Source organism: Lissotriton helveticus, chromosome 8, assembly GCF_964261635.1.
Source record: "Lissotriton helveticus chromosome 8, aLisHel1.1, whole genome shotgun sequence".
Lineage (NCBI taxonomy): Eukaryota > Metazoa > Chordata > Amphibia > Caudata > Salamandridae > Lissotriton > Lissotriton helveticus.
Window position 1 is genome coordinate 731,352,054 of NC_136069.1, and position 24,960 is coordinate 731,377,013.

The 24,960-nt window shown below is 47.1% G+C and overlaps 1 protein-coding gene across 4 annotated transcripts in view; it reads right to left on the reverse strand.

Moving 5' to 3' along the window:
- Positions 1 to 24,960, reverse strand: part of ARHGEF7 (Rho guanine nucleotide exchange factor 7) — a 951,496-nt gene that overhangs the window by 426,406 nt on the left and 500,130 nt on the right. For all 4 annotated transcript variants that reach the window (XM_078657529.1, XM_078657531.1, XM_078657528.1 and 1 more), the window contains one exon: positions 9,826 to 9,885. In XM_078657529.1, the coding sequence (XP_078513655.1) occupies positions 9,826 to 9,885 (60 nt within the window). The remainder of the gene's footprint in view (positions 1 to 9,825; positions 9,886 to 24,960) is intronic.

Genomic DNA, 24,960 nt, shown 5'->3' on the forward strand with positions numbered 1-24,960 from the left:
AAAGTGCGGGAGTCTCCCGAGCTCGCAACCTCACTCAGGTCTGGGATCGCACACGGGCGGATCTGAAGGTGTGGTCTAGCATGCCATTGTCTATATATGGGAGATCGGCCATATTCAAAATGGTGGCACTCCCACGGCTTGTATACCAACTGAGGAACCATCCATATCCTATTCCACCCCGCTGGTTTCAGCAGGTCAACTCAGCGCTGGGTGGGTTCCTGTGGGAGGGAGGGGGGGGGACCCGTAAGGGTGGCACTCCGGACATGCTTCCTGTCCACTTATGCGGGCCTTGCCACATCCGATATCCTCTCATACTACCAGGCAGCGCATCTCCTGGTCCTTAACGACTGGTGGTACGACGACAGGGGCGATCCAGCCTATGAGGTGGAGCGTCATCTGATGGGCTCGTCCTCTGTCCACACGCTACTATACTCGGCGCCGCTCTGGCGGGGCCTTCCTTCCGCCACGCAAGTGGTCTTCTCTATCTGGCGGCAGGCGCTACGCAGGATGAAATGGTGGAATGTCCTCACTAGGGAGACCCATCTTTGGAGCAACGGCCGCTTGCCCCACTTGGAGACCCTTAGGGACTTTGGGGGGTGGGATGCCATAGGTATCTCCTCTCTGGGAGATGTCATGTCGGGTGCCACACTGAAGTCTTTCCTGGACCTGCAGACTGAATTTGGGATGCCCCGTTCTCAATTCTTTCGATTCCTCCAATAACGACATGCCTTGACACCTTATCTGACGGGCATTGACACGCTCCCAGACTTTAGCCCGCTGGAGGCCCAGCTGTTCATGGGGGAACTTCCAGACAAAAAACTATCCCGTATATACCAGTCCTTGGTGCGACATTGCTCCCCTGACCTACAGAAGCTGCGGGCGGCGTGGGTGGGGGATGTAGGAGAGTTGGAGGAGGAAGACTGGATGGAGGCCCTGGCGAGTCCTAGGGGGGCGGCAATTTACACACGCCGGAGGCTCATACAAATCAAATACCTCCACCGCACGTACTTCACTAGGGAGCGTCTATGGAAGGCAGGTATGATAAGTTCTCTGGACTGCCTGCGCTGCGGGTCAGAGGTTGGCACACTTTTACACACCACATGGGGATGTTCGGGGTTGCATAGATTCTGGACTGGGGTCTTCCGCTGTCTCTCAGAGGTATTGGCGTGGGAGCTGCCTAGGGATCCGAAATTGGCACTACTGCATGTTATGGAGGGGGTCGGGGGGAAATCGCTACAAACGTCACTTGCTGCTGCTTGGTCTCACCCTGGCTAAACGTGATATTGCTCGAGCCTGGAAGGCACCCTTGGCTCCGCCCCTGGCTGCTTGGAAGAACAGCATGGACTTTTGTATGGGGCTGGAACAACTCATCTTCCTGGCCAGGGGGTGCCCCCGTAAGCACTTTCGAATTTAGAAAAGGTGGGCTGACTATAGGGGACTGGACTTGGACCCTCCTCCGGAGAGTGATCTCCCCCTGGCACTTTCACTGTAGGGGGTGGTTGGAGTACGTCGATAGCGCCCTGCTGGAACTGGTGTGTATTCAATGTATATATTGTTGGATATAAGTGGTCTAGAGAGTCCGTGTCCCACAGAGAGTGGGTGTAACGGCCCAAGAGACATGCGGTGTTGACTGACCACAACCCCAAACTCAGGGAGGAGAATACCTTTTTCCCGTATTGCTCATACCTCTTGGATTCCCAATTGGGGGGAGCCGTCGGGAATGCGGTCTGGGAGTTAGAGGCCTGGATGACCAGGCTCTCGGGGGTGGGGTGGGTGGACAAGAAGCAAGGGTCGCCCGGAGTCGGGCGGTGGAGCCTGGCCATGTTCCTATCTACAGGCGGACCTGTAGCGGGCTTGGACCAAGTGCCCAGAAGAACGTCCGACAAGGCCTCATTAAAAGGCAGCAGAGACTCGGCCGAGCTTGCCTGCGGTTTAAGGACCTCAGTGAGGAGGTTAGTCCACACGGCCGCGACGGGAAGCTCAAGGTCCAAGGCCTTGGCAGCCCGCGTCAGCACCACACTATAGGCAGCCCCCTCCTCCGTAGCCACGGTAGGAGGGGAGACAAAACCAGTGTCGGGCGAAGTGTCCAGACCACTGGCCTCCCCAAGCTCACCTGTCCAGTCCTGAGAAGACTGACACTCACATGCCAGAGGGTCCTCGGAACCCTCCCAATCCCCCTCGTCACCCATCACCTGGTACTTAGGTTCAAAGGATGGGGCCGGGTCGTAGAAGTAAAAGTCTCTCATCGGCGTTGAGAGCGGCGCCGCTCCGACGCCGGACCCGAATCGAGGGTAGGACCGGGGACGGCGTCGTCCTGGGACGGCGCCGGAGGGGACACCCTGGGGGCCGACGGCGTCGGGCGAAGCACCCGATGGTGCTGGGGCCGAAGCACCCGGCCTGCTTGGGGACCCAGTCGCGGCTGCTTGGCGGGAAGGCACTGCGGAACCCAACGAAGGAGAGAGCGACCTCATGGCCATGAGGAAGGACTCCATCTCCTGGAGTCCTGTTCTGCCCAGGGACCAGCGGGTATGGAGCAGGCCACGACGCCTGCGGCTCCGGTGTCGCCCGAACCCCCAGTCGCGACGCGAGAGCGTCGGGGGAGTCAGGAGAGCGATGTCGCCTCTTCGACTTCTTGTGCCTCTTACCTGAGGACTTCGAGCCCGAAGACGACTCCCGCAACTGTGGTGACTACGGCCCCGCGACCGGTCCCTCGACCTCCTTCCGCACCGGGACCTCGAGCGGCGCGGGGCTGACTGCCAGAGCTCGAGTCGCTTGCGGGACCGCTCCCGTCTAGCTTTGGACGTCAGGGCTCGGCAGTCAGAGCATGACTTGTCGTCGTGGTCGGGCCCATACAGTGAAGGCACCGGCGATGGGGGTCGGTAACCGACATCAGTCGGCTGCAATCGACGCAGGGTTCGAACCCGGGCATCCCTACTGGCACCGTCGGAGTCAAGAGACTTTGAAAGACTATCAAAAAGGATCGAAAAAGTTAGTCAAAAATTGACTAGGGTACAACTTTTTCCAGATCGGCGCTTGCTGGCGCGGAAAAAAGAAGAAATGACGTCTAAGTACTCCGGCAATGTCATCCCGGCGCGGACGACGGACGCGGAGCCGCAGACAACACCTACCGACGCGCAAGGGTATTGCTACGCAAAAAGTTTCCGGATCCAGTCTGACGCCTGGGGATATTCTAAGGTAAGGAATTTAATACTAACCTGTTTCTTTCAGATAACATTTTTCTAAATAGCAAAGGGACGTTATACCTAGGTGAAAATGTCGGTTAAAACATACTATATTAAACTAACAAAACCAGTGAAATTAACCAGTTAAAGGTATTTTAACTAACTATAACTGGTACTGTAACCTAAAGTAACTATATCTCACAAACTCGCCATGCACTTCTAGTTACCTCATATATTACATCACTCATGACACGTTCTATGAGATTATTAATAATATAACTGCAACATCTGAAATTATATCTATGATAAAATAACCTGTGCATGGCTGACGCGCAACCAATCGTTTTTAGGGCACAAGCTATAGTTATTTGAGATAACTATAACTGGTAGATTTCAGTGGTTTTGTCCATTTAAAATAGTATGTTTTAACTGACATTTTCACCTAACTAGAAAGTCCCTTTAACCTTGCTTTATTCAGTAAATTATAAATTGATATTAAGGCAGAAAAGGAAATAAGGAATGAAAGTAGAAAAAACAGAAAAGGAAAGAAGAAGGAGAAGGAAAGCAAGGAAAAAGAGGATGAAATGGAGGAGGCAGAGAAGGAAAGAGAGGAGTAGGAGGTGTGTACACAAAAGAAATACTCAGCCCAGTAGCCGAAGGCAGCTGCAAGACCCTTACAGAAAAAAAGCCATGTGAGAAGGCAGCAGGGAGCAACATACAGGTGTCTTAGACTTCATTGCCCCTATGCCGTGGGTTGGCTAAATGGGAATAACTACCGAACTGGCTGCTTGAGCTTGGGGATAGCCTTTCTGTGTTATCTATTTAATATAAAGCACACTACAAAACTGATTATGTCTAGGCACTTTATTGGAAATGTTACTTATTAAAGATGTGATTGCACCACTAGTAAAAAGCACTGGCAAAGCCAATATGTCTTGCTGATGGGAGACCTACTAGCTTGGTCAATCGGATGGGGGTAACTAACAGGAGGAGTGAAGAAACAGAGATGAGGTGGGTGAGAGGGGAAGAGGACAGGGTTGAAAAAACTGGGAGCTAGTGGGGATAAGTAAAGCACCACATTTATAATGCCTCGCCTCTGTTTTTATAAGAAGAATAGACTCATGTGCAGCCCCTCTGCTGGTGTCCGATGAAGCCTCAAAGTGTCAAGCTGTCCACTGTCCATTACAGGAAAAAACACGTTACTTACCTGTACACTGTGGTTCTCCAGTATTGATATCTTTCATAGATTGACATGATTCAATCTTCCCCGTCGTCATTGTGGGAGTCTCCCAGTAATAGAAAATATAGCAGTATAAAAGAAAGACTCCATGAAAACCAGTACAAATGCATCATACATTGGTAACCCATCACCATTTTTATACGGTCCAAAAGTCAGCCAATGAGACGCCAGCCCTGAGATCACAATCCCCAGCAGAGCCACCATATCTCAGTTTTCCAGCACCAGTGTGAGCCAAGGATAGTATCGTGAGGTAAAAGTGGTCGACCTTACAAACTGGGAGGTCCGCATGTGAATCTATGAAAGATATCAATACTGGAGAACGACAGTGTACAGGTAAGTAACTTGTTTTTTCTCCAGCATTGAATTTTTCATAGATTCACAAGCTTGAATCACAATAGAAAGCAGTATCTTATCCATGAAAAGCGTTGTAATGATAAGACCTCTTTTTTCCTTATAGTTCAGATAGAGCCTTTTCAAAGACTACAAGATCTTTTAGTTTACATAGCAGATTGTGTGTCTCAGAATGTTTATAATAACAAAGACTACGTATATACATATGAAATACCATGAAAACATATCATGTATTACTTCTCAAACAAAAGCAATCTTTTAAAATAAAAAATGCTTTAAAGAAACAGTCAGCGCAGTACAGCCTGACCCACCGCTCAATCTCCTTTCCATGCTGTCCCCAGACAGTAGTGCCTGGTGAATGTATGGACATTTGACCACACTGCTGCTCTGCAAATATCTGGGAGCGATACTCCCGCGAATAATGCGGCAGATGTAGCCATTTTTATCGAATGTGCTCTAACTTTTGCAGTTAGAGGCTTTCCAGCTTTGTTATGACAGAATGCAATTGCTGAGGATATCCATCTGGAAATACCATTTCTGGATAATGCCAAACCCTGCCTGGGAGTGGCGAAAGCTATTAAAAGTTGATTTGACTTTCTAAAAGATTTTGTTCTGTCAATATAAAATCTTAAGCATCTTCTGACATCCAACATGTGAAGAGACCTTGCTGCCATAGATGTTGGATTTTTAAAATATGTAGGTAATATGATAGGTTCGTTCAGATGTAATGAAGTTGGAACTTTCTGAATACATTTTGGATTCGTTCTCAGTACTACTTTGTCCTTCTTGAACTGCATAAAAGGTTCCGATATCGAAAAAGCTTGAAACTCACAGACTATTCTGGCTGGTACAGATCCAAGAGTAGAGCCACCTTCCATGGCACAAATTTCAGATCATCTTTATGAATAGGTTCGAAAGGAGGCTTCATCATTTGTGCAAGGACTGTGTTAAGTTGCCACGGTACTGACGGACGTTTTATTGGAGGGAACACCCTGAGAAGACCCTTCATGAATTCCTTTATTACTCTATGAGACCAAAAGAGAAGGTTGCCTCGGCCTTCTGCGTTATCTTAAGATTGCGGCGAGATGCACCTTCAAAGATGAATGTGATAATCCTGCTTTGGCTAAATACAGTAGATATGGAAGAATGTGTTCTGGAGTCGAAAGCAAAGGGTGTAGAGAGTGATCCAAACACCACTTGCAAAACCTTTTCCACTTTGCCGCATAGGTCTTATTGGTGGAATTTGCTCGAGTGAGTCAGAATATCACGACATTCTTGAGGAATATTCAGGGTTTGGATTTCGTGGTCATGAGGTTCCAAGCGGATACATTTAGTGAGCTTAATTGGGGATGTACCACTTGTCCTCTGTTCATTGATAGCAGATCGTGCACCAGTGGAAACTACACTCAAGGAGAAACTGACATTCGTAGAAGCTCCATGAACCAGAACTGTCTCGGCCATGCCAGCGCTATTAGTATCAAGTGGCACCGTTCCAAATTAATTTTCCTTAACACTTTCGGAATCAGAGGGATGGAGGAAATGCGTAAGCAAACATTCCTGTCCATCGAAGATGAAGAGCATTCCCTCGTGATCCTCTTTGAGGGAATGAGCTCACAAACTGTTTGTATTTCTTGTGGTCTCGAGTGGCAAACTGGTCCAACCCTGGAGTGCCCCATAGGTGGAATATCTGAAGAAGCCGATGCTAATCCAGTTCCCAATCGTGGCATAGGCTTGTTGATCTGCTTAGGGAATCTGCCCACGTGTTGTGGATTCCTAGGACATGTTGAACTTGCAGAGTGATATTGTACTTCAGAAGCCACTGCCATATTTCCTGCGCTGGTGTTGACAAGGCTTTTGAGCTTGTACCCCCTTGCTGTAGAAGATAAAACATAGTTGTTGTGTTGTCCGTTCTGACTAGGACTGGGGAATCATGAATTCTGAGAGGAAACGCCTGGAGACCTAAAAACACTGCTTTTAGTTCTAACAAACTGATGTGCATCTTCGCTTCTTGCCCGTTCCAATGACCTTGTATTTCTAGGTCTTGCAGATGTGCTCCCCATCCCTGCAAGGATGCGTCCGTTGTCATTAAGTAACTGGGAGATTGAGGTTCGAAGAGTAGGCCTGCTGAGAAATGTTTTCTTATCCCCCACCATGACAGTGCTTTCTATATTAGTGGAGTGATAAGGACCAGGTCCGCAAAAGACCCTGGAGCTTGAACCCATTGTAGGTCGAGAAGATATGAAGCCGGCAATTTGGGACTAATGGAATGCAGGATGAAAGCATTCCCAGCATGGACTTGAACATCCTCACTGAAACGGACTCTTTTTTTGCATCTGAGAACTAAGCTTTAAGATTTTCTGTATCCGTTCTTCCAATGGATACGCCTTTGCTTCTCTTGTGTTCAACACTGCCCCTAAAAACTGTAGAGTTTGGGACGGAATCAGAGAGGATTTTTCCACATATATTTTTAGACCCAGGGACACGAAGAGATTCCTGAAAGTTTTTAACAAGTCCTGAGTGTCTTGGAACGTCGGACCTTTCATCAGCCAGCCGTCCAGATACAGATAGACTTGGTGACCTGGTTGTCTCAAATGTGCTGCCAATGGCACCATGCACTTCATGAATACTCTTGGTGTGGAACGGAGACCGAAGGGCAATACTCTAAATTGGTAGTGGTGCCCCACCACCCCTTACCTGAGATACTGTCTGCGTTTGACATGTATTGGAACATGGAAGTATGCATCTAAGAAATCTAAAGATGTCATACAGTCTCCTCTGTTCAGCATCAGCAGAATTTCTTGCAGCGATAACATTCTGAAGAGCTGCTTTCTGATGTACTGGTTTAAACCTCTTAGATCCCCTATCCGCCTCCACTTGGTACTTTATTTTTTCCTTATTAGGAAAAAATGCGAGTAGAATCCTTTCCCTCAACGTTGATGAGGGACCTCCTCTATTGCTCCTTTTATAAGGAGATTCAAAATCTATTTCTTTAGAATGGATAGATGTTGGTGTTTTCTGGGAATGGGAGGTCGGGTCGGTGGTTTTTGAATGAATTCTAGTGTGTGAACATGATGTATTATGTCCAACACCCATCTGTCTGATGTTATTGGCAACCATTGCTGGTAAAACTGAGAGAGGTAGTGGTTCCAATGAGGTTTGAAAGTTGACAAGGTGGTTGACGCCCTGAGAGTGTCACTGTCTCCTACCGTTGTCCTGAGATTTTACTCTGGCTGAGGTCTTCCTTCTGTTCGTCTGTTGCAGGTAAGGCGCATTGGACGATCAAAACTGCTGTTGGTTGGAAAATTGTCGATCACCTGGTTGTTGATAGGGCTGGTACCTGTAAGATTGAAATGACAGCCTTTGCTGGTAATGGTCTCTTGTTCCTCTGCCACAAAAGGACTGAAACCTTTGTTGCTGAAGAGTCCCTAAAGCATGTTCTGTGTCTGTATCTGTTTTAATCCCCCGAAGGGCATCATCCACGTGCTTGCCAAAGGGATTTTCCCCATCGAATGGCCAGGTCAAAAGTTCACTACAGAGTGAAAAACTGAGCGGAGCTCAGGGAGACTCCTCACACAACGTGCAGTTAGAAATCTGAGGTATCGTGGCCCTGCTGGGGATTGTGATCTCAGGGATGGCATCTCATTGGCTGACCTTTGGACCATTTAATAATGGTGATGGGTTACCAAAGTATGATGCATTTGTATTGGTTTTCATGGAGTTTTTCTTTTATACTGCTATATTTTCTATTACTGTGAGACTCCCACCATGACAACGGGGAAGATTCAAGCATGTGAATCTATGACAGATTCAATGATGGAGAACTGGATTTCACACCAGCGCCTGCTGAAGCAACAAGCCAGGCACAGAGTATGCACATAAGCAGGGTGCCAGGTGTTAGACCTGCCCCTCCTGTGAACAATCCTCTCAGGTGTTCTGGTTCTGCTAATAGATCAAGCGTTATCAGGATGAAAATGAGCAAAGTATTTTAACATTACATGCCAACATTTTAAAAATAAAACTCTATGCTTAAAAGAAAGTAAAAACCAAAATTATAACTCAAGCATTTACACTTGACACAGCGAATGTAACTATAAACAGGAACGGAGCGATTCAAAACTTGAGCGCTCGTGTCATATGCGAGGATAAAGAGTAACGGAGCTTGGAGCGACATCTGTCCCAGCAAATGTGATGAGTAACAGGAACGGAGCAACTGAAAATACGTGCGCTTGTGTTACGGGAAAAAAAACAAAAAAATAGTGCCCGAAACAAAAAGAAATGGCCGATAGTGACAGCCTACTAGTAAATAGGGCTGTGCTCCATGGGAAGGAGCAACATATCAAAAGGAGGGACAAAGTACACCTATTAACCAGATGAAAGCAAGCCTTTTAGAAGGGCATGTGAAGGAACGACTAGGTAGTGATGGGCGGGCTGTAAGCCCACATAGTAGATATAGCAGGTCTTGAAAAGAAAACACAAGCGCTGCCTAGACTAGACCAAACAAGGGAAAAAAATGATGGGGTGGTTGGTTAATTATATACATTTCTATAGGTTTCATAAAAGCTAAAAGTGCATGTGCAAAATGGTACGTGACAGGAAAAACATACAGGTCACTTTTATCCACAAATCTGAACTAAGTGTGTTCAAAATGTCAATCATCGTAGAAAGCTGAAGATAGCAAGCAAATATGGCAATATTATCAATTAGATATAGTGGAACTAGGTTTGTTGGAAGAACACCTAAAATAGAGAGAATCTTGAAAGCCCATACACCACCAAATTGAAAAATAAAAATAGAAAAATATAATACACATTAAAACTTGCATAGATAGTTCTATGTACTTTTTAATTTGCACTTTTTAATTGGACGACTCCTCTGGAAGTATTCTCTTAGAACCTCTAACATTCCATAGATTGGTGTGGGGTACATTGACCATATCTTTTACAGCTATAATCTTTATCGGACCCATTAGGTTACAGTCATAAATGTCATGAAATATCGCCATTAACATTTGATAATATGCACTGTGATAATTTAAATGTAAAAGTAACTTACAGAAAGGCTCTTGAAGGCAGTCATAGATTTCTGAATATCAGTTCGATCAGGATGATAATCCTAAAGACAGAAACACATTCATTTTTTATCTTCATTATATTAAACAATTATCTTGTCATTACAGAAATCATTCAGCTGTACCTAAATTAACACACACTTGATTTGGAAACCTGCATAATATTTAATGTACATCTACAGTGCTGGTGCTTATGCCCGCATCTGACTAGACAGTGAGGTGGCTAGCTGCCTGATGGGAGCTCATCTCCTCTCCCCTGGGACCCGTCTCTCTTTGCACCCCTCGCTGGGCCATAGAATCAGAGGTAAGCCTCTGACCGGTTCCCCGGTGCTAGCGAGAGGATCTTGGTTGGCCTTATTAAACAAGCCTGGAAACACGGCCCATTATCCATAACATTGAAGGGCAAGGGTTGCAACAACCCCTCCCTGCCCGTTAGAGAGCATGGGGCGCTCTGCATAATAGGAAGGTATCTGCCGTCTTCCCATTGGTTGCTGTGGCTGTGGTGAACATCCAATTGCGCTCGTTTTTGCAGCAGTTTCCCCTCCCTGACATTCACTAAACCACAAGGCCCACTCCCTGGCGCTCACTAACTGAGATAAGAATTGCAGCGAGGAATAATGAAAAACTGGCAAAATCCAAGGAGAGCCTGCCCAGCAACCTGGACTCATGCACCCCACACTACATACCTGACTCCAGGTTTGCCACCAGCCTGGGAACAGATCAGGCAGAGGATTTAAGGGCAATATTTTGAGCTCTCTCTCGCCCTGCAATTCATGAGGTCCGAAGCACAAGATGGCACGACCTCCCTCACATTACATCCAAAACTAAGGCAGAAATTAGGCCACCAAGTCCATCAAAAGCATAGAAGGACTAAGCTCTATAGTATGCTTACTATCAGCTGCTAAAAGAGCGGCCATTTTGCAATGGTTTTGTTGCTGCTCCCCTAATCTTTTTATTCAACCACAACAAGCCTCAATGGTGCGTTGTCTTTTGCATATTTTTAGGTCTCGCCAGGCGAGAGCAGCGCATGCGCTGCCCTCGCCACGGAGAGGACCTTTTGGAATAAATTCAGCCAAAGCTGAATTCACGCGCATCCAAATGGACAAAGATGGCTGCTCTCGCCATAGTAAAGCTAAACATGCAAGCGTAGGGACAAAAAAATGCATGCGCATGTGGACAGCACGACGCCATCTTTGTGCACACGTGTGTGCATTTTTTTGTCCCTACACGTGCATGCTTTCGCTTTCCCAGACAGGCTGAAGGGCCCGGCGGCAGTGCTGAGGAATCTGTCTTGGTTTGGTAGTTTGGTCTGCCCTGTTCCCATGATGCACTGGGCCAGGGACAGACTAATTTGCATGTAGCCAGGTTCTGAACTGGGATGGTGCAGTGAGCTAAAAAACGGTGATGGATCAAGCCGTGATCTTTTGACTGGGTAGGAGTGTTCTGCTTAATTCAGATGCTCTGTCCATCACCACCCCCTTTTATGAATCGTTTTGGCCACTATAGGAGTGGAAGGGTATGCTCAGACATGAGTCCCTTGCTCACTGCACCATCAGGATTCAAGCAAGCCGGGCCGAAGACGGCTGTAATGCCAGAAACCGGTCCCCGGAAGCCTGTTTCCTTTCCAATAAAGAATTGGCTTGGTAGTTTGGTCTGCCCTGTTCCCATGATGCACTGGGCCAGGGACAGACTAATTTGCATGTAGCCAGGTTCTGAACTGGGATGGTGCAGTGAGCTAAAAACGGTGATGGATCAAGCCCATATCTGTTGACTGGGTAGGAGTGTTTTGATTAACTCAGATACTCTGTCCATCACCACCCCCTTTTTGAATCGTTTTGGCCACCACAAGTGTGGAAGGGTATGCTCAGATGTGAGTCCCTTGCTCACTGCACCATCAGGATTCAAGCAAGCCGGGCCGAAGACGGCTGTAATGCCAGAAACCGGTCCCCGGAAGCTTGTTTCCTTTCCAGTAAAGAATTGGCTTGGTAGTTTGGGCTGCCCTGTTCCCATGATGCACTGGGCCAGGGACAGACTAATTTGCATGTAGCCAGGTTCTGAACTGGGATGGTGCAGTGAGCTAAAAAACGGTGATGGGTCAAGCCCTGATCTTTTGACTGGGTAGGAGTGTTCTGCTTAATTCAGATGCTCTGTCCATCACCACCCCCTTTTATGAATCGAGGAATCTGTCCCGGCGCATGGCTTCCCCCAGCATTGCTCGTTAATTAAAGTGTGAGGAGTATGGTCCTACAGAGTGCACCAGACGCCCCCTTTAATGATACACTGCATGGGAGGAAATACCTTCAAACACAATAGGTTTTGATTACATAGCAGCCCTCCCTAATGAGGCGGGAGATTCCCAAATGGGGGCCTTACCTCCCGACTGCCAACTGCAGATCATACACATCCGGTTCCCTCTACTTTGGGTCAGTTTTTTTTGCAATTGGAGACGTAAGCAAAAAGCTCTTCTTTAAATTGATTGACATCCTCCAAGTCTGTATTAGGCGCTTTACAGCCCAGGAACGCTTCCCATTGGTTGGACCTAACCGGCTAGCCCAATTGAACACAGCCCCCCCCTTCTAAAAGAAACCAGGCCCCTCTCTCTACCATTGCACCGGAACAGTAGTTCCATTTACCTGGAAGTTATGGGCTAGTCACTTGTAAGCTGGATTGCGTTCGGGTGTCTTTGCTCTGTAGAAAACTTTTGGATTAAGTGCAATGGAAAATGTGAAGCCCGGCTCCGTACACAGATTGCACAGCACTATAACATGAGCCCGGTGTTATGTCACATCTGGTATCCCCATCATACCATGTGTCCCCTGCTCTTCGGCACTTTTTTGAAACAAAACTCCGCCCGGGCAGGTTCAGAGAAGCCGTGATCTCTCCTCGGGCTGATCTAGGGGGGGGATACACGATTCAACTAGATGCCAAACTCTGTTCTGGCTGCCAAACTCTGTTCTGGCTATAAATAGCCTGGTAATTGTCTAGTATTGCAGTGGGTTACTGTGGCACGGGTAGAGATAAAAAGAGCTATAACAAGCATTTGCAATTCATTCGGTGTCGCAGTTACGCAAGTTTAAGCTATTGGCATTGTAAATGACAATGCCTTTTATTTAGGTTTTAAAAAAAAAAACTAAAATAAAAGGCATTGTTATTTGCAATGCCAATAGCCCAAACTCGTGTAAATGCAAGACCTATTGCATTGCAAATGCTTGTTATAATTTGCTATAAAATACAAGGTCATCACAACACTTACTCATACACCTGTCTAGAACATTTTAATGCTTTTCACAAGGACATTTGCACCTGTTGATCACCCAGACGTGGAGACTAACCACACTAGAGCTTCCAAAATTATCTTGAAACAAGTAGGTTTCAATACCTATAGAATTCATTATCATCCCAATCTATCTAAAAATGCTTCCAAAACACTAAAACACAGATTTCTCAAATTACATCCAGATATGCAAATTTCAGACCCATATTTCTGCACAAAAAAGGAGCTATATTTACCGATCTCGTATTCTACAGAAAAAGAAAAACGAAATGGAGGAAAGCCCTGCTCAGTCAGCTCAGGATCGTGAGATCTAGGAAAATTCCACAAGGGCTCAAACTCTCTGTAGCCCCCTCACTGACTTACAGAGCGGACGCAACCATCACCCTATACAATAATGGGATTATCTTCATACAATCCTCAGTCAACAACCTAGAAACTTTTGATAAAACCTTCTCTATCATCAAAAACGCTATAAATAGTAACAATCGAGCCACGGCCCGAGTCCCTCTGGTCTCTACTGATACCTTTGCCCCACAAGTCTCCCCCAGGGTCAACAATACACATCACATCACCACTCAGCCTACACATGGAGAACTGGAGACCCTACCCTTGAATCAACAATCTGGAATAAGCCCTTAACACCCCTCATTAGGAACGATCAATGAGATACACACCCATGAAAATAACGATTTCACCTGGACTATCCCCTGGTCGGCTGAACACACTCCTGGGAATACAGTAAATATGCCAGAGACACTACACTGGACCAAAACAAAATGCCTGTGCGAGGCCTGAAAGCCCCATTATGAATAATACTTATTCCAAAAGACCTAAATGCTCCTACCCAACCACTTCACTTGTACTCCACCTCATTGCCCCAAGCTATCCACAACCCAATTTCCGCTCCATTGGTGTGCCCAGGCCAGAAGCACACTTATACTAGAGGCTTAAGCAACCCCCCGCTCCCATGTCCAGGTGTTTGTACTCAAACATCGCCCACCAGTTTCACACATCTTTAGATGCTAGACTTAGCCGCATAGCATGGCACTGGACCTCCAATTATTTAAGGCAGATTTAAAAAGCCTCAGAAGTATCACCTCAAAGTTGGCTAACAACAGAGTAAACAACATTATACCTGAGAGGATTATGTCGATTTAGTTTTTAATTTCCGCACTAAACCGAATGCACACCCCTCAGACCACGTCATCTCAACTTTCTTGCCATACCCCCACCTGAATGGGCAAATGATATCCTACCTCCAACATCGATTCCCACCCCCACAGGTTGAAAGAGCCCCTTTCCGATAAAGTCATTCATTCCTTCCTCCTCTTATATGATCCTACTTACCCCACTAACAAAGTGATGTGGCCCAAATCCAAACAGTCCCTACAAACCCATACAGAGATACAAGGCACAACCACGGAGCTATAAACAAGTCAAACGTTTTGCAAGTGCCCATCACTCAGCCATCCACAGACGACACCAAACAACATCTGAAATGCATGCTACTCAATTGCAGATGGGCTGTGGAACATGCAGCGGATGTCGTGGAACTCGTCCTCACACACGAGCTAGGCATACTAAATCATGATTTAACTATGACTAACTGAAGCCTCCTCCCCTTCCCTTGACCTTCTATTGCCATCTAATCACATCATTAAATTAGCCAGACCAAGTGGGCCTTGTGGCGGCATTGCCTGCATACACAGAAACAATATTGCAGTGATAAGAGTCAAACAAAATAGACATATCCTCATGCAAATATCTATGCATTGACATTTGGAGCAACAACCACCCATGGCACAAACTGCACACGATCTATCACCCTCCAGGGGACAACAATACTTTTATATAATAAATGATGGAAACCATTTCAACCAACGCAGGACAACACAGCACCCACATCTTCTGTGATTTCAACCTGTACTTAAATGGTCCACATGACCAAGCAGTCAACTGCCTGAAAACCTTCATAGCGGACCTCAATCTGACGCAATTCTGTGATGTCCTACCCATAACCTGGGTGCGAACTTGGATCTCATCATTGCCAACAGTAACGCCATCCAACTGGAATCTATCATCCATTTTGACTGGACAGATCATCACTGCATCACCTTTCTCATCACAGAATCAGTGAAGACACAAACATGGCCAACCAAAGAAACCCAAACAATGGAAAAGGAGAATGCATAATATTAACTAGAACAATCTGGCATCCATCAGCAGCAACATCCTGACAACTCCCTTGGGTATTGAGGCTGTCCATAAGCTAACAAACCATTACAACAACTCCATGTTAAAGATTAGACACAATAGCACCCCTACAGCTAAAAAGAATATCTACCAAAGCCTCCAAACCTTGGCTCAATGCCAGCCATAATACAGAAAGACGTAAACTTTGACTGGCTGATTAAGCATGGAGAACTGCATCGTGCCTCGAAAACCTTAAAATCCTGAGAGTATGGGGAGCATTTACAACAAACAAATTAGAATCTCGAAAGCAAATGTCTTTAGAAGCCAATTAGATGATGCTAGAAATCGACCAAAGAAACTGCTCAAACTGGTCAAGCTATAATCCAATAACAAACACAATGCTTCTCCCACACGTTCTAAACCACAGCCTAACTGCAAGGATTTTGCCTCCTTTTTCATGGAAAAGACAAGAAAGATCGAAAATGACCTGCGGTCAGCTACAAAGACCTTTCTTGCACACCTCCTTGTAGCGCCCCCAAACTCGTGATTGAAGAGACACCAGGTTTCCCAGCACACAGCACCAAAAACAATGCTACTTGGAGCATAGTGAACACTTTTGATGAGTGCCATCCTCAAAATCCTTACAACACAAACACTCAAACCACTACAGTGACCCTCTTCCAACAAACTTCTTTTATGAGATCAAAATGTCCATACTTCCGCTCTGGACTAAAATAGTCAATGCCTCACTACATCAAAAATCAATACCGGACTGCCTTAAAGCTGGGAAGCCTACCCTATTTAAATAAAACACGACCGCGGACCTCTCAGACATTAACAACTTCAGCCCAATCTCTTACTATTCTGACATTAGCAAAACTCCTGAAGAAATGTATACATGTTCAACAGTGCAACCACATTGACCAATTCAGTCTTTTAGACCAATTCTAATCCAGCCTTTGCCAGGGCCACAGCCCGGAATCAGCACTCACACACAATGTTGATGATGCGCCAAAAATGCTGGATCAGAATAATCCCCCAGGAACTATCGTCGGCCTTCGATACCGTCAAACATGACAGTCTCCTAGACCTACTTAAACATAGGATCGGATTATCAGGGACTATTCTCAACTGGTTTGCCTCTTTTCTACAGAACAGAACTCAAAGAATCAAGATCACGATGTCCCTATCCAACCCTACACAGATAACTCTATAGGTTCATTCAGGGATCTGCGCTCTCACCTGCTCTCTTCAATATATTAATAGAACCTCTAACCGATTGGCTGAATTTATCTAGCATCTACTATCATATGTACGCAGATGACACCGAACTGTACTTAAAACTGTAGTTAAAAATCTCTTACCCTGAAGATATTAGGTCTCTAAACTCAACCCTAGTTAGTGGTAACCACCTCAAAATCAGAATTCCTTCCAATTGCCCCACCCAAACATTCTCCGGACATTGCAGAATGAAGGAAACAACTAAAAGCACTAAATTGTGTCGCACACATTATAAAGTCAACAAGATCTCTGGGAGAAACACTGGACAACAATCTGGACATGTAGGAGCACATCAGCTCTGTCACAAAAAGAGCAAACTTCCACATGAGCACCTCAAGAAAAATAAAACCCTTCCTTCTCCCAGATGACCTCAAGTTTGCTGTTCAAGCTCTAGTGATTCCCAGGTTAGACAATGGGAGTGCAATTCTTTGCGGCCTACCCAGAGCTATGCCAGCGCCACTAAGTGCATCACTTAACTCTGCTGCTAGACTCGTTACAGGATCCAAAAAGAACAATCACATCATTCCGGACCTGAAATCACTTAACTGGCCTCCATATGAGGCAAGGATTCATTTGAAAATTGCCTGCATGACACAAACTCCTTCATTTCAACACTCCGAGTTACCTTGCACAGAAACTAGATCTGTCAGGTGGCTTCAGAGCATCTACAAGCACAAGCTCCCTTTCTGGTGAAACCACCAAGATTTCATAAAAATAAAAATTATACGTGAACCTTTTTGGCATGGCCCTGAGAATCTGGAACGCCCTTCCCCCTGAAATCAGAATGAATTCCTCAATTGCCTCATTCAAGAAAGTAGTCAAAAGGATACTGATGAACAAATCTATGCCGATGAACACATGAAGTATACTCCAGAACTTTATCTATCCCTTGCATGTATGCATGCTTACTTCTCACAAACTATATTCTTACTCTTAGACTGGTCCTGTCCAACTGGATCCTGTGTCTGTTCACTAGGAGCCCACTTGATAGCACAATTTGTTCTTGGTCGATGATGATGTTATTTTTATACATGCCGCCTTGATCATTGTAAAGCGCTTGGATACCTGCAAGGGTCATGTTCGCGCTATATAAAACTTTATAAATATAAAAACAAAAAAATGAGAGACTTGTATATCAAAACCACTTAATCGCAAAGATTGCCTCGCTGCATATTGTGAGATGCAACTTCTTAATTCAAGGAAACATAAGAGCCAAGCTGTTCTGCTACCTAGAAATTATCATTAAACAAAACTGTAGAAAATCTGCGTCCTTTGAACGTTTCCAGTTTCAAAATGCAATTAAGCCCCCACCCTTCTACCAAAACAGTAATGAATATGTTCGATTCTACTTACAAGCAAGCATTAAGAATTACTTTAAGAACACCAAGATTTTATTCAGTGAGGAATAGCCTAATTTCAAACGAAAACTGGTACCTCTCACAAGCTTGCAGAAGTGGCTACTAACACACCCTTGATAGCAGAACCCTACTTAACTGTTCAAGCTAAATCAAGTGACACCTAAAAATGTGAAAGCCACTGTTGATAAAGTAATGTTACTAAATGCAGTGGGAATCGTTTCAAGGAGCCTTACGGAAAATGAAAATCTTGTTATCACCTTTTTGCTAATACCCGAACGTGCTCCTTCATGCAGGCTACAGTATCAGACTGCTTGAAAAAGTATGTGGGCCTTTTGGGTGTACACCGATTCCCACCTGTCATTAACACCCCCTGCATAACATCGCAGTGTTGGTCACAGAGAAAAGTACAGGCAGGCTCACAGAAAGGCTATAAAAAAAGAAAACCTTACAATCTGTGGCCCCATAATGCACCCCCATATTATAACAAGCATTTGCAGTGCAATAGGGCTCGCATTTACGAGAGTTTTAGCTATTGGCAATGCAACAGCTTAAACTCTCGCAAGTGCGAGACCTAGTGCTTTGCAAATTACTAGCGCCCATTCGGCGCTGTCACATTCATCGAGGCCAAGCCCCTTTCTTTAGACAAGCGGCGTCTGAAGAAAGGGGCGCGGCCTCCATGAATGTGAAAGCGCCACTCGGGAGTTAGTAAATAACAACAGAAAAATATGTAAACGCGGCCATTATACTTAAAGCGGACCGTGCTGATATAAGAAAGAAACGGGCCCACTATAGTTAAAGCGGATCACCATAAGTAAATACAATAAAAGCGGGCAGCGGGCTGCGACGCAGTGGGTGGTATGGGGCAAATCATTAAACAAAATAGGTCTCATCGCCAAGATAAAGTGTAAAAAGACAAGTCGTTATGGGAGGTAACAAATGCAGAGAAGGCGGTACCAAGGAGGGACTAACAAGCCTAGTAAGGACTCGGAAACCAGTATTTACGAAGGACAATGACACAAGCCAATTAAAAATATGTGAGGAGGGGGGCGTGACTAGCGGCCGATCGCAATGGCCGCTGCCTAAATGAGCTCTTACCTTCCTGACGCTAATCCTTACATTATCCGCTGCCATCCCTGCATGAATCAGGCCTGAATCCATAGTGGTCCATCCTCAGACGCCCCAGGGAATTTTTAGAGTAGGCGGCAAGGTGCAGGCGGAAATATTGCTGTCTCTGACCCCCGAACACAGCAGCGATGGCGGCTCCCCGGTGAGGACGAAGACGCCCACGGATCCTGTTGGGTGCAAGAGGTTGAGACCGCCGAGCGGCAGCGCCACAATTCCACTGTCCCCGTGCTGCCAGTGGCCGTGGAGCGGGCGGTAACAAGATAAGACTGCTGGTGCTCTCTATTGAGGACCTGGGTGCCTGTATGGTAGCGTGGGGTCCCGGCTTTGGGGCCTGGGCCGAAGCAGGAGCGGCAGCGACTTCGACGGAATGGGGAAAGGACCCAGGTGACGGACAAAGTTTGGAGCGGCAATTGTAAGCGGTAAGGGACGATGACTGTCGCCTGTTGTTGCTGCGGTCGGGTGGAGCGCATCTGGAACCAGACTGAGGGACGAGCATTGTGGAGGCCCGGACTGCTATGCGGACCAGCAACTATACCGCCCCTCCATTGGTAGGCGCTATCCACGAGAAGATTGAGGACAACTGCGTGTGTCGCTACCCCCAGTTCGGCTTGAGGTGCCCACAATAACACATGGTGACAGACGCTATCTAATTCGAGGTGCGGTGGCTCTCGTATGGAATTGCGATTACGTCTGAGGTCCCAGAGCTGGAGTTGCTTGCGGTGGCCAGACGCACTGAATATATTCCTGAGATTTGTGTCGGACGAACGGAGTCGCGCCCATCCTGTAACCTGAGGGGCACTGAGGAGATCACGCCGTGACACTCATCCTTGTTCTTGATTGCCCCACCGGGTGTACTTGCTGGTGACGTACTGACATGGCGATGGGAGGAAGAGGCCTCAGGGGCAACCCCCAAAAGCAACTAGCATAATTTGCGTGCTCAAAGTCCGGCGACAAAGGTGACTACCCGAGATCGGGGAAAGAAGGGGACGCGGCGGCCTCTGCACGAGCGTCGGAGCCCACCCTCCATGATGTCATGGCAGCTATAGGTGGGGTACGAACATCAGTGGATTCTGTTACTGTGGACGTCTCGCTCCTTCGGGCCGACTTCCGCAAGATGGATGAGAAGGTCAAAGAACTTAAAATAGTCACCAGTGCCCTTCAGACAGACACCGCAGAACTACAAACAGATGCTTGAACTACAGAAGAAGCAGGAAAGAATGTCGCAGCAACTCGATGACTACGAAGGGCGCGCCCGCCGCAACAACATTCGCATATTAGGAGTTCCGGAGAGAGCAGAGGGGCAGGCAGCGGACCTATTTGTGGAGGACCTTATCACTAAGCACTTCAAGCCCAAGACTCTATCCAGCTACTTTTCGATCAAGAGGGCTCACAGGGTCCCGGGGGACGGGGGGCTTGTACCAAGGCCCGCAGCGCCACCGAGACCCATTATCGCGCGGGTGTTCAACCATCGCGATAGGGACATTATCCTGCAGACAGCACGCTCGAACCCCCTTTGAAAATGGAGAACTATGAGATAGCCCTTCATCCCGATTTCACAGCCAATGTTCAAACTCAAAGGCGCAGCTACCAAGCGGTGAAAAAGGAACTGAGAGACAGAGAGATCAAATACGCGATGCTATTTCCTGCACGTCTGAGGGTCGAATCTGATGGCAAGTCCGGGTTCTTTGACTCCCCGGAGGCAGTCTGGGAATGGATGGAAGGCTGGACCACGGTGGGGATTCAGAGGAGAGATAGACAGGGCATACCGGCCCAACGCAGAGGAACACAAATAGAGGCGCACCGCGGTGGCCCAGCTGAAAGCCCTAGCCAACTTGAAGAACAGGACTGATGCCTTGGGCGATAAGACATGGACAGGCTGCAATGGGAGACTGAGAAAGCGCAAGTTGGGGGGATGGGGATGGGGGTTATATACATTATTGTGTGATTTGTTTATGTGGAATTCCCAAAGTTATGATACGAACTGCTTGAGCGCCCAAAGGTGTATTGGGGGGGGGACTCCAGTGGTTAAAAAGTGGATGGCTATACTTCCAGTTCTTATGCTCCGACTCAACTGGAAGGGGAGCTGCTCTACCCAGTGTATCTTTAGCATCTTAGGGAGGGAGGGAAGCACACTGCCAAGTTTGGGGTGGGTAGTTTCGAATCCAGGGGCAGGGGGGCAGGGAGGGGGGAGGAGATTAGGGAGGGGGGAGGAGATTGGGGAGGGGGAGGAGGGGGTTGTTTCAATGTTACTAGGTTTATTGATGACATGATTGACTTACTGAAACGTTTAAATGAATTAGAGGAAGAAGAACTTATTATTCTGCTACCAGTTTTCACGCATTCAAAATGTAAAAGCGTTGTATTGACTGTTGAACGACAATTGCTAAATGTACAGGTTTATGTATTCTCCTACACAGACATGATCCGAAGGAGGGAACGAGGGGTGACACGCAGATATCGGGCAGGATAGTAAATGATCTTTAACTGTACTGTCCTGGAACGTGAATGGGATGGGAGATCAGATTAAGAGGGTCATAGTGCAACAATACCTGAAGAGGCATTCACCGAATGTGGTCTTGCTGCAAGAAACCCATCTGGTGGGGCAGAAATCCAAAGACCTCACTAGATGGGGTACAAACTTTTGGCACATGCAGACTATACCACGGCCTCCAGGGGTACAGCTGTTTTACTGAAAAAGACCACACCCCTTATTGTACACAAGACGTAGTCAGACAGACACGGCGGGCCGCTTTGCGTGGGTGGAGGCCCAGTGGGCTGGGAAGGATATCAATCTACTCTCGGTCTACCTGCCGCCTGCTCTAGGCAAGGCGGAGTTGGAGGACCTAGGCAATACATTGACAGGACTTCGGGAGGGTGTGCTACTCATGGGAGAAGATTACAATATGACCTTAGATGACACTGTTCATCGTCACCCACGTAAGCCCCAAGACAAGGCTAACAACCTTGCCCGACTTCGTACGAGCACTGGGTCTCGCAGACATAGGTCAAGTACTTCATCCCACCGACCAACTGTTTACCTTCTTCTCCAGTGCCCACCGCAGTCTGTCGCGTATTGACTGCTTCCTTGCACATCTGTCTTCACTAGGTAACTTTGCCCAATATAGAGTTCTGCCTAGAGGGATCTCGGATCACTTTCCGGTTTGAACGGATTATACGCAGTGGGAACGTCAACCACCTGCCACGATAGTGATTAACCATGGCTCTTACACATCCCAGACATTAAGGACGAACTCCGTACGCAAACAGGGAAGTATTTTACAGAAAACGTGGGCTCTGCTGACTCCGCGCTAACAGTCTGGGAGGCCTTCAAAGTTATGATCAAGGGTTTAGCCCGGTCGTTAAAGACGAGCTACATCGCCAAAAAACAAGAACTTCTGAATAAAGTGGAAGCTGAACTCTTTGAGCAAGAGCGTGAACATTCGCAGGATCCCTCGCCCAACACCAGTCATATGTTTCTCCTGAAACAAGACGAGTTTCGGATCAAAACTAGAGAGCATGCAGTGGCCAGACAACGTGCGACGCAACATAGACTATATGAGCTTGGGGATAGGGCAGGCAGGCCGGTGGCGTGGCTGGAGAGGCGGGAGCAAGGCTCCAGATGGGTACATAAGCTGACAATGTCGGACGGGGATCCGGTAACACACCCAAAGGAAAAAGCGGAACAATTTGCCGACTATTTTGAGAGGGTATATTCCCCCTCTACAAGCTATACAGCTGACGACTCCCATCAGCTCCTCACAAACAGCAATGTTCCATGCATCTCGGAGACGGATAGGGACGTTATGGAGGTAGACCTATCAACAGAAGAAATAAGTCGGACTCTAGAACAACTTAAATCAGGGAAGGCGATGGGGCCCAATGGAGTCCCGGTAGAGTTTCTGAAGGCTACAGCCTCTTTGACGGTACCACATCTGAAAGCCATGTATGAAGAGAGCTTGGAAGGGGGTCAGCTACCCCTAGATCAGCGCCTTGACACTATAGTAGTTTTCTATAAACAAGGTAAACCAGAGGACAATTGCAGCTCCTATAGGCCGATCTCACTAATAAATGTGGAGACAAAGATATTAGCGAAAGTCTTGGCCTTCAGGTTGGCAACAGTTATTACCTCATTGGTCCATCCGGACCAGTCTAGCTTTATGCCAGGGCGAAACACGGCCCTCAATTTACGTTGTGTACACAACGTCATGTCTAGAAGACCATACATAGAAGAAGACGCGGCAATACTGTCCCTTGACGCCTCCATGGCGCTCGACTCCATAGAATAGCCATACCTATTAGAGGTGCTGCAAAGAGCAGGGCTAGGCCCTAAATTTGTGGCCTGGGTGAGACTTCTATATACTGGGGTATTGGGACCGGTGAGGGTTAACGGCTTTACCTCCCGGACGATCGATCTTCGCAGGGGCACGAGGTAGGGATGCCCACTGTCCCCGCTGATTTTTGCCCTCGTCATGGAACCAATCGCGGCCTAGATACGAAAGGATGTGATGGTACGTGGCATGCACTGGGCGGCTGATGTAGAAGACCGCATATCGCTCTACGCAGACGATATCCTACTTTATTTGGCGTCCCCGTATAAATCGATTAGTGTTGGGTTAGACATATTCACAAACTTTCCCGTCACAGTGTGTGATAACTATAGCAGCTGACGGATTTCGATACTTGGGGATTTATGTTACCTCGGACCCAGTCTGTTTTTACGACTCAAATTTGGCCCCGCCTCTGGCCAGACTGCGTGCAGATGTAAAGCATTGGAGGACCCTGCCCTTAACACTGGTGGGGAGGGCGGCGCTCTTGAAGATGCTGGCCCTTCCTCGCTTTCTATATGTTCTACATAACTGTCCGTACAAAGTTCCAGATTCGTATTTTAGAGCTGTTGAGGGTGAAATTAATACGTTACTAAAGGACGGAAAGGCCCCTAGAATTGCTAGGCAGAAGCTGACAAAAAGCTGGTATGATGGGGGCTTAGCCCTCCCAAACCTGCAACGATATTATTGGGCGACGCAGCTGGTGACTGTTAATCATTGGATGTATTACCCTCCAGACGACCCAGCGTATGCCCTCGATAGATACCAGACTGACCTCTCGGGTTATGTGGGGGCTCTATACACCACTGATAGGAAACACAAGGGGAAGTTCTTCGGACCGACCAAACATACACTGGACATTTGGCGTATAGTCACTTCTAGACTAGGCTGGACAGACACTCTCTCGCTGGCCACGCCATTGTGGTTCACTCAGAAACTAGGAAGAGTAGGCTATCAACCCGGATTTGACAAATGGGACCTTATCGGGTTATCCACAGTGGGAGATCTGGTCAAAAAAGGGTCGATATTGACCTTTGGTGAGCTCCAGGAAAAATATCAGTTGGCACAGGGAGAAATGTACAGATACTTACAAATCAGACACGCGCTACAGGCAGGTTTTCCCTCTCTTGCAGATATACCGGAGTCGTCACCTTTGGAAGATCGCCTGCTTGATGGTCCTCTCAGTTCAAAGGTGATATCCTTATCCTTATCCTATAAGAAACTGAGTAACAATCTTCCGGATACCTTCCTGAAGCTCAGGGTGCGCTGGCAAAATGATATGGGCCCCATGGAGGACGATGACTGGCAATCTGCACCAATGTCTCCACGTGAGGCGGCTATCACTCAGAGATTCCGCCCAATCCAGCTTAGAAAACTCCACAGATCGTTTATTACAGGGGTAGTCTTGGCCAAAATAGGGTCCAAATCTGATGATAGGTGTGTAAGGGAATGTGGCCAACAGGCCACATTTTACCATACTCTGTGGTCCTGCCCCTCTGGGAGGGAGCCACAACTCATATGTCCACTGCCGTAGGGAAAAAACCAACACTAACCCCACAACAC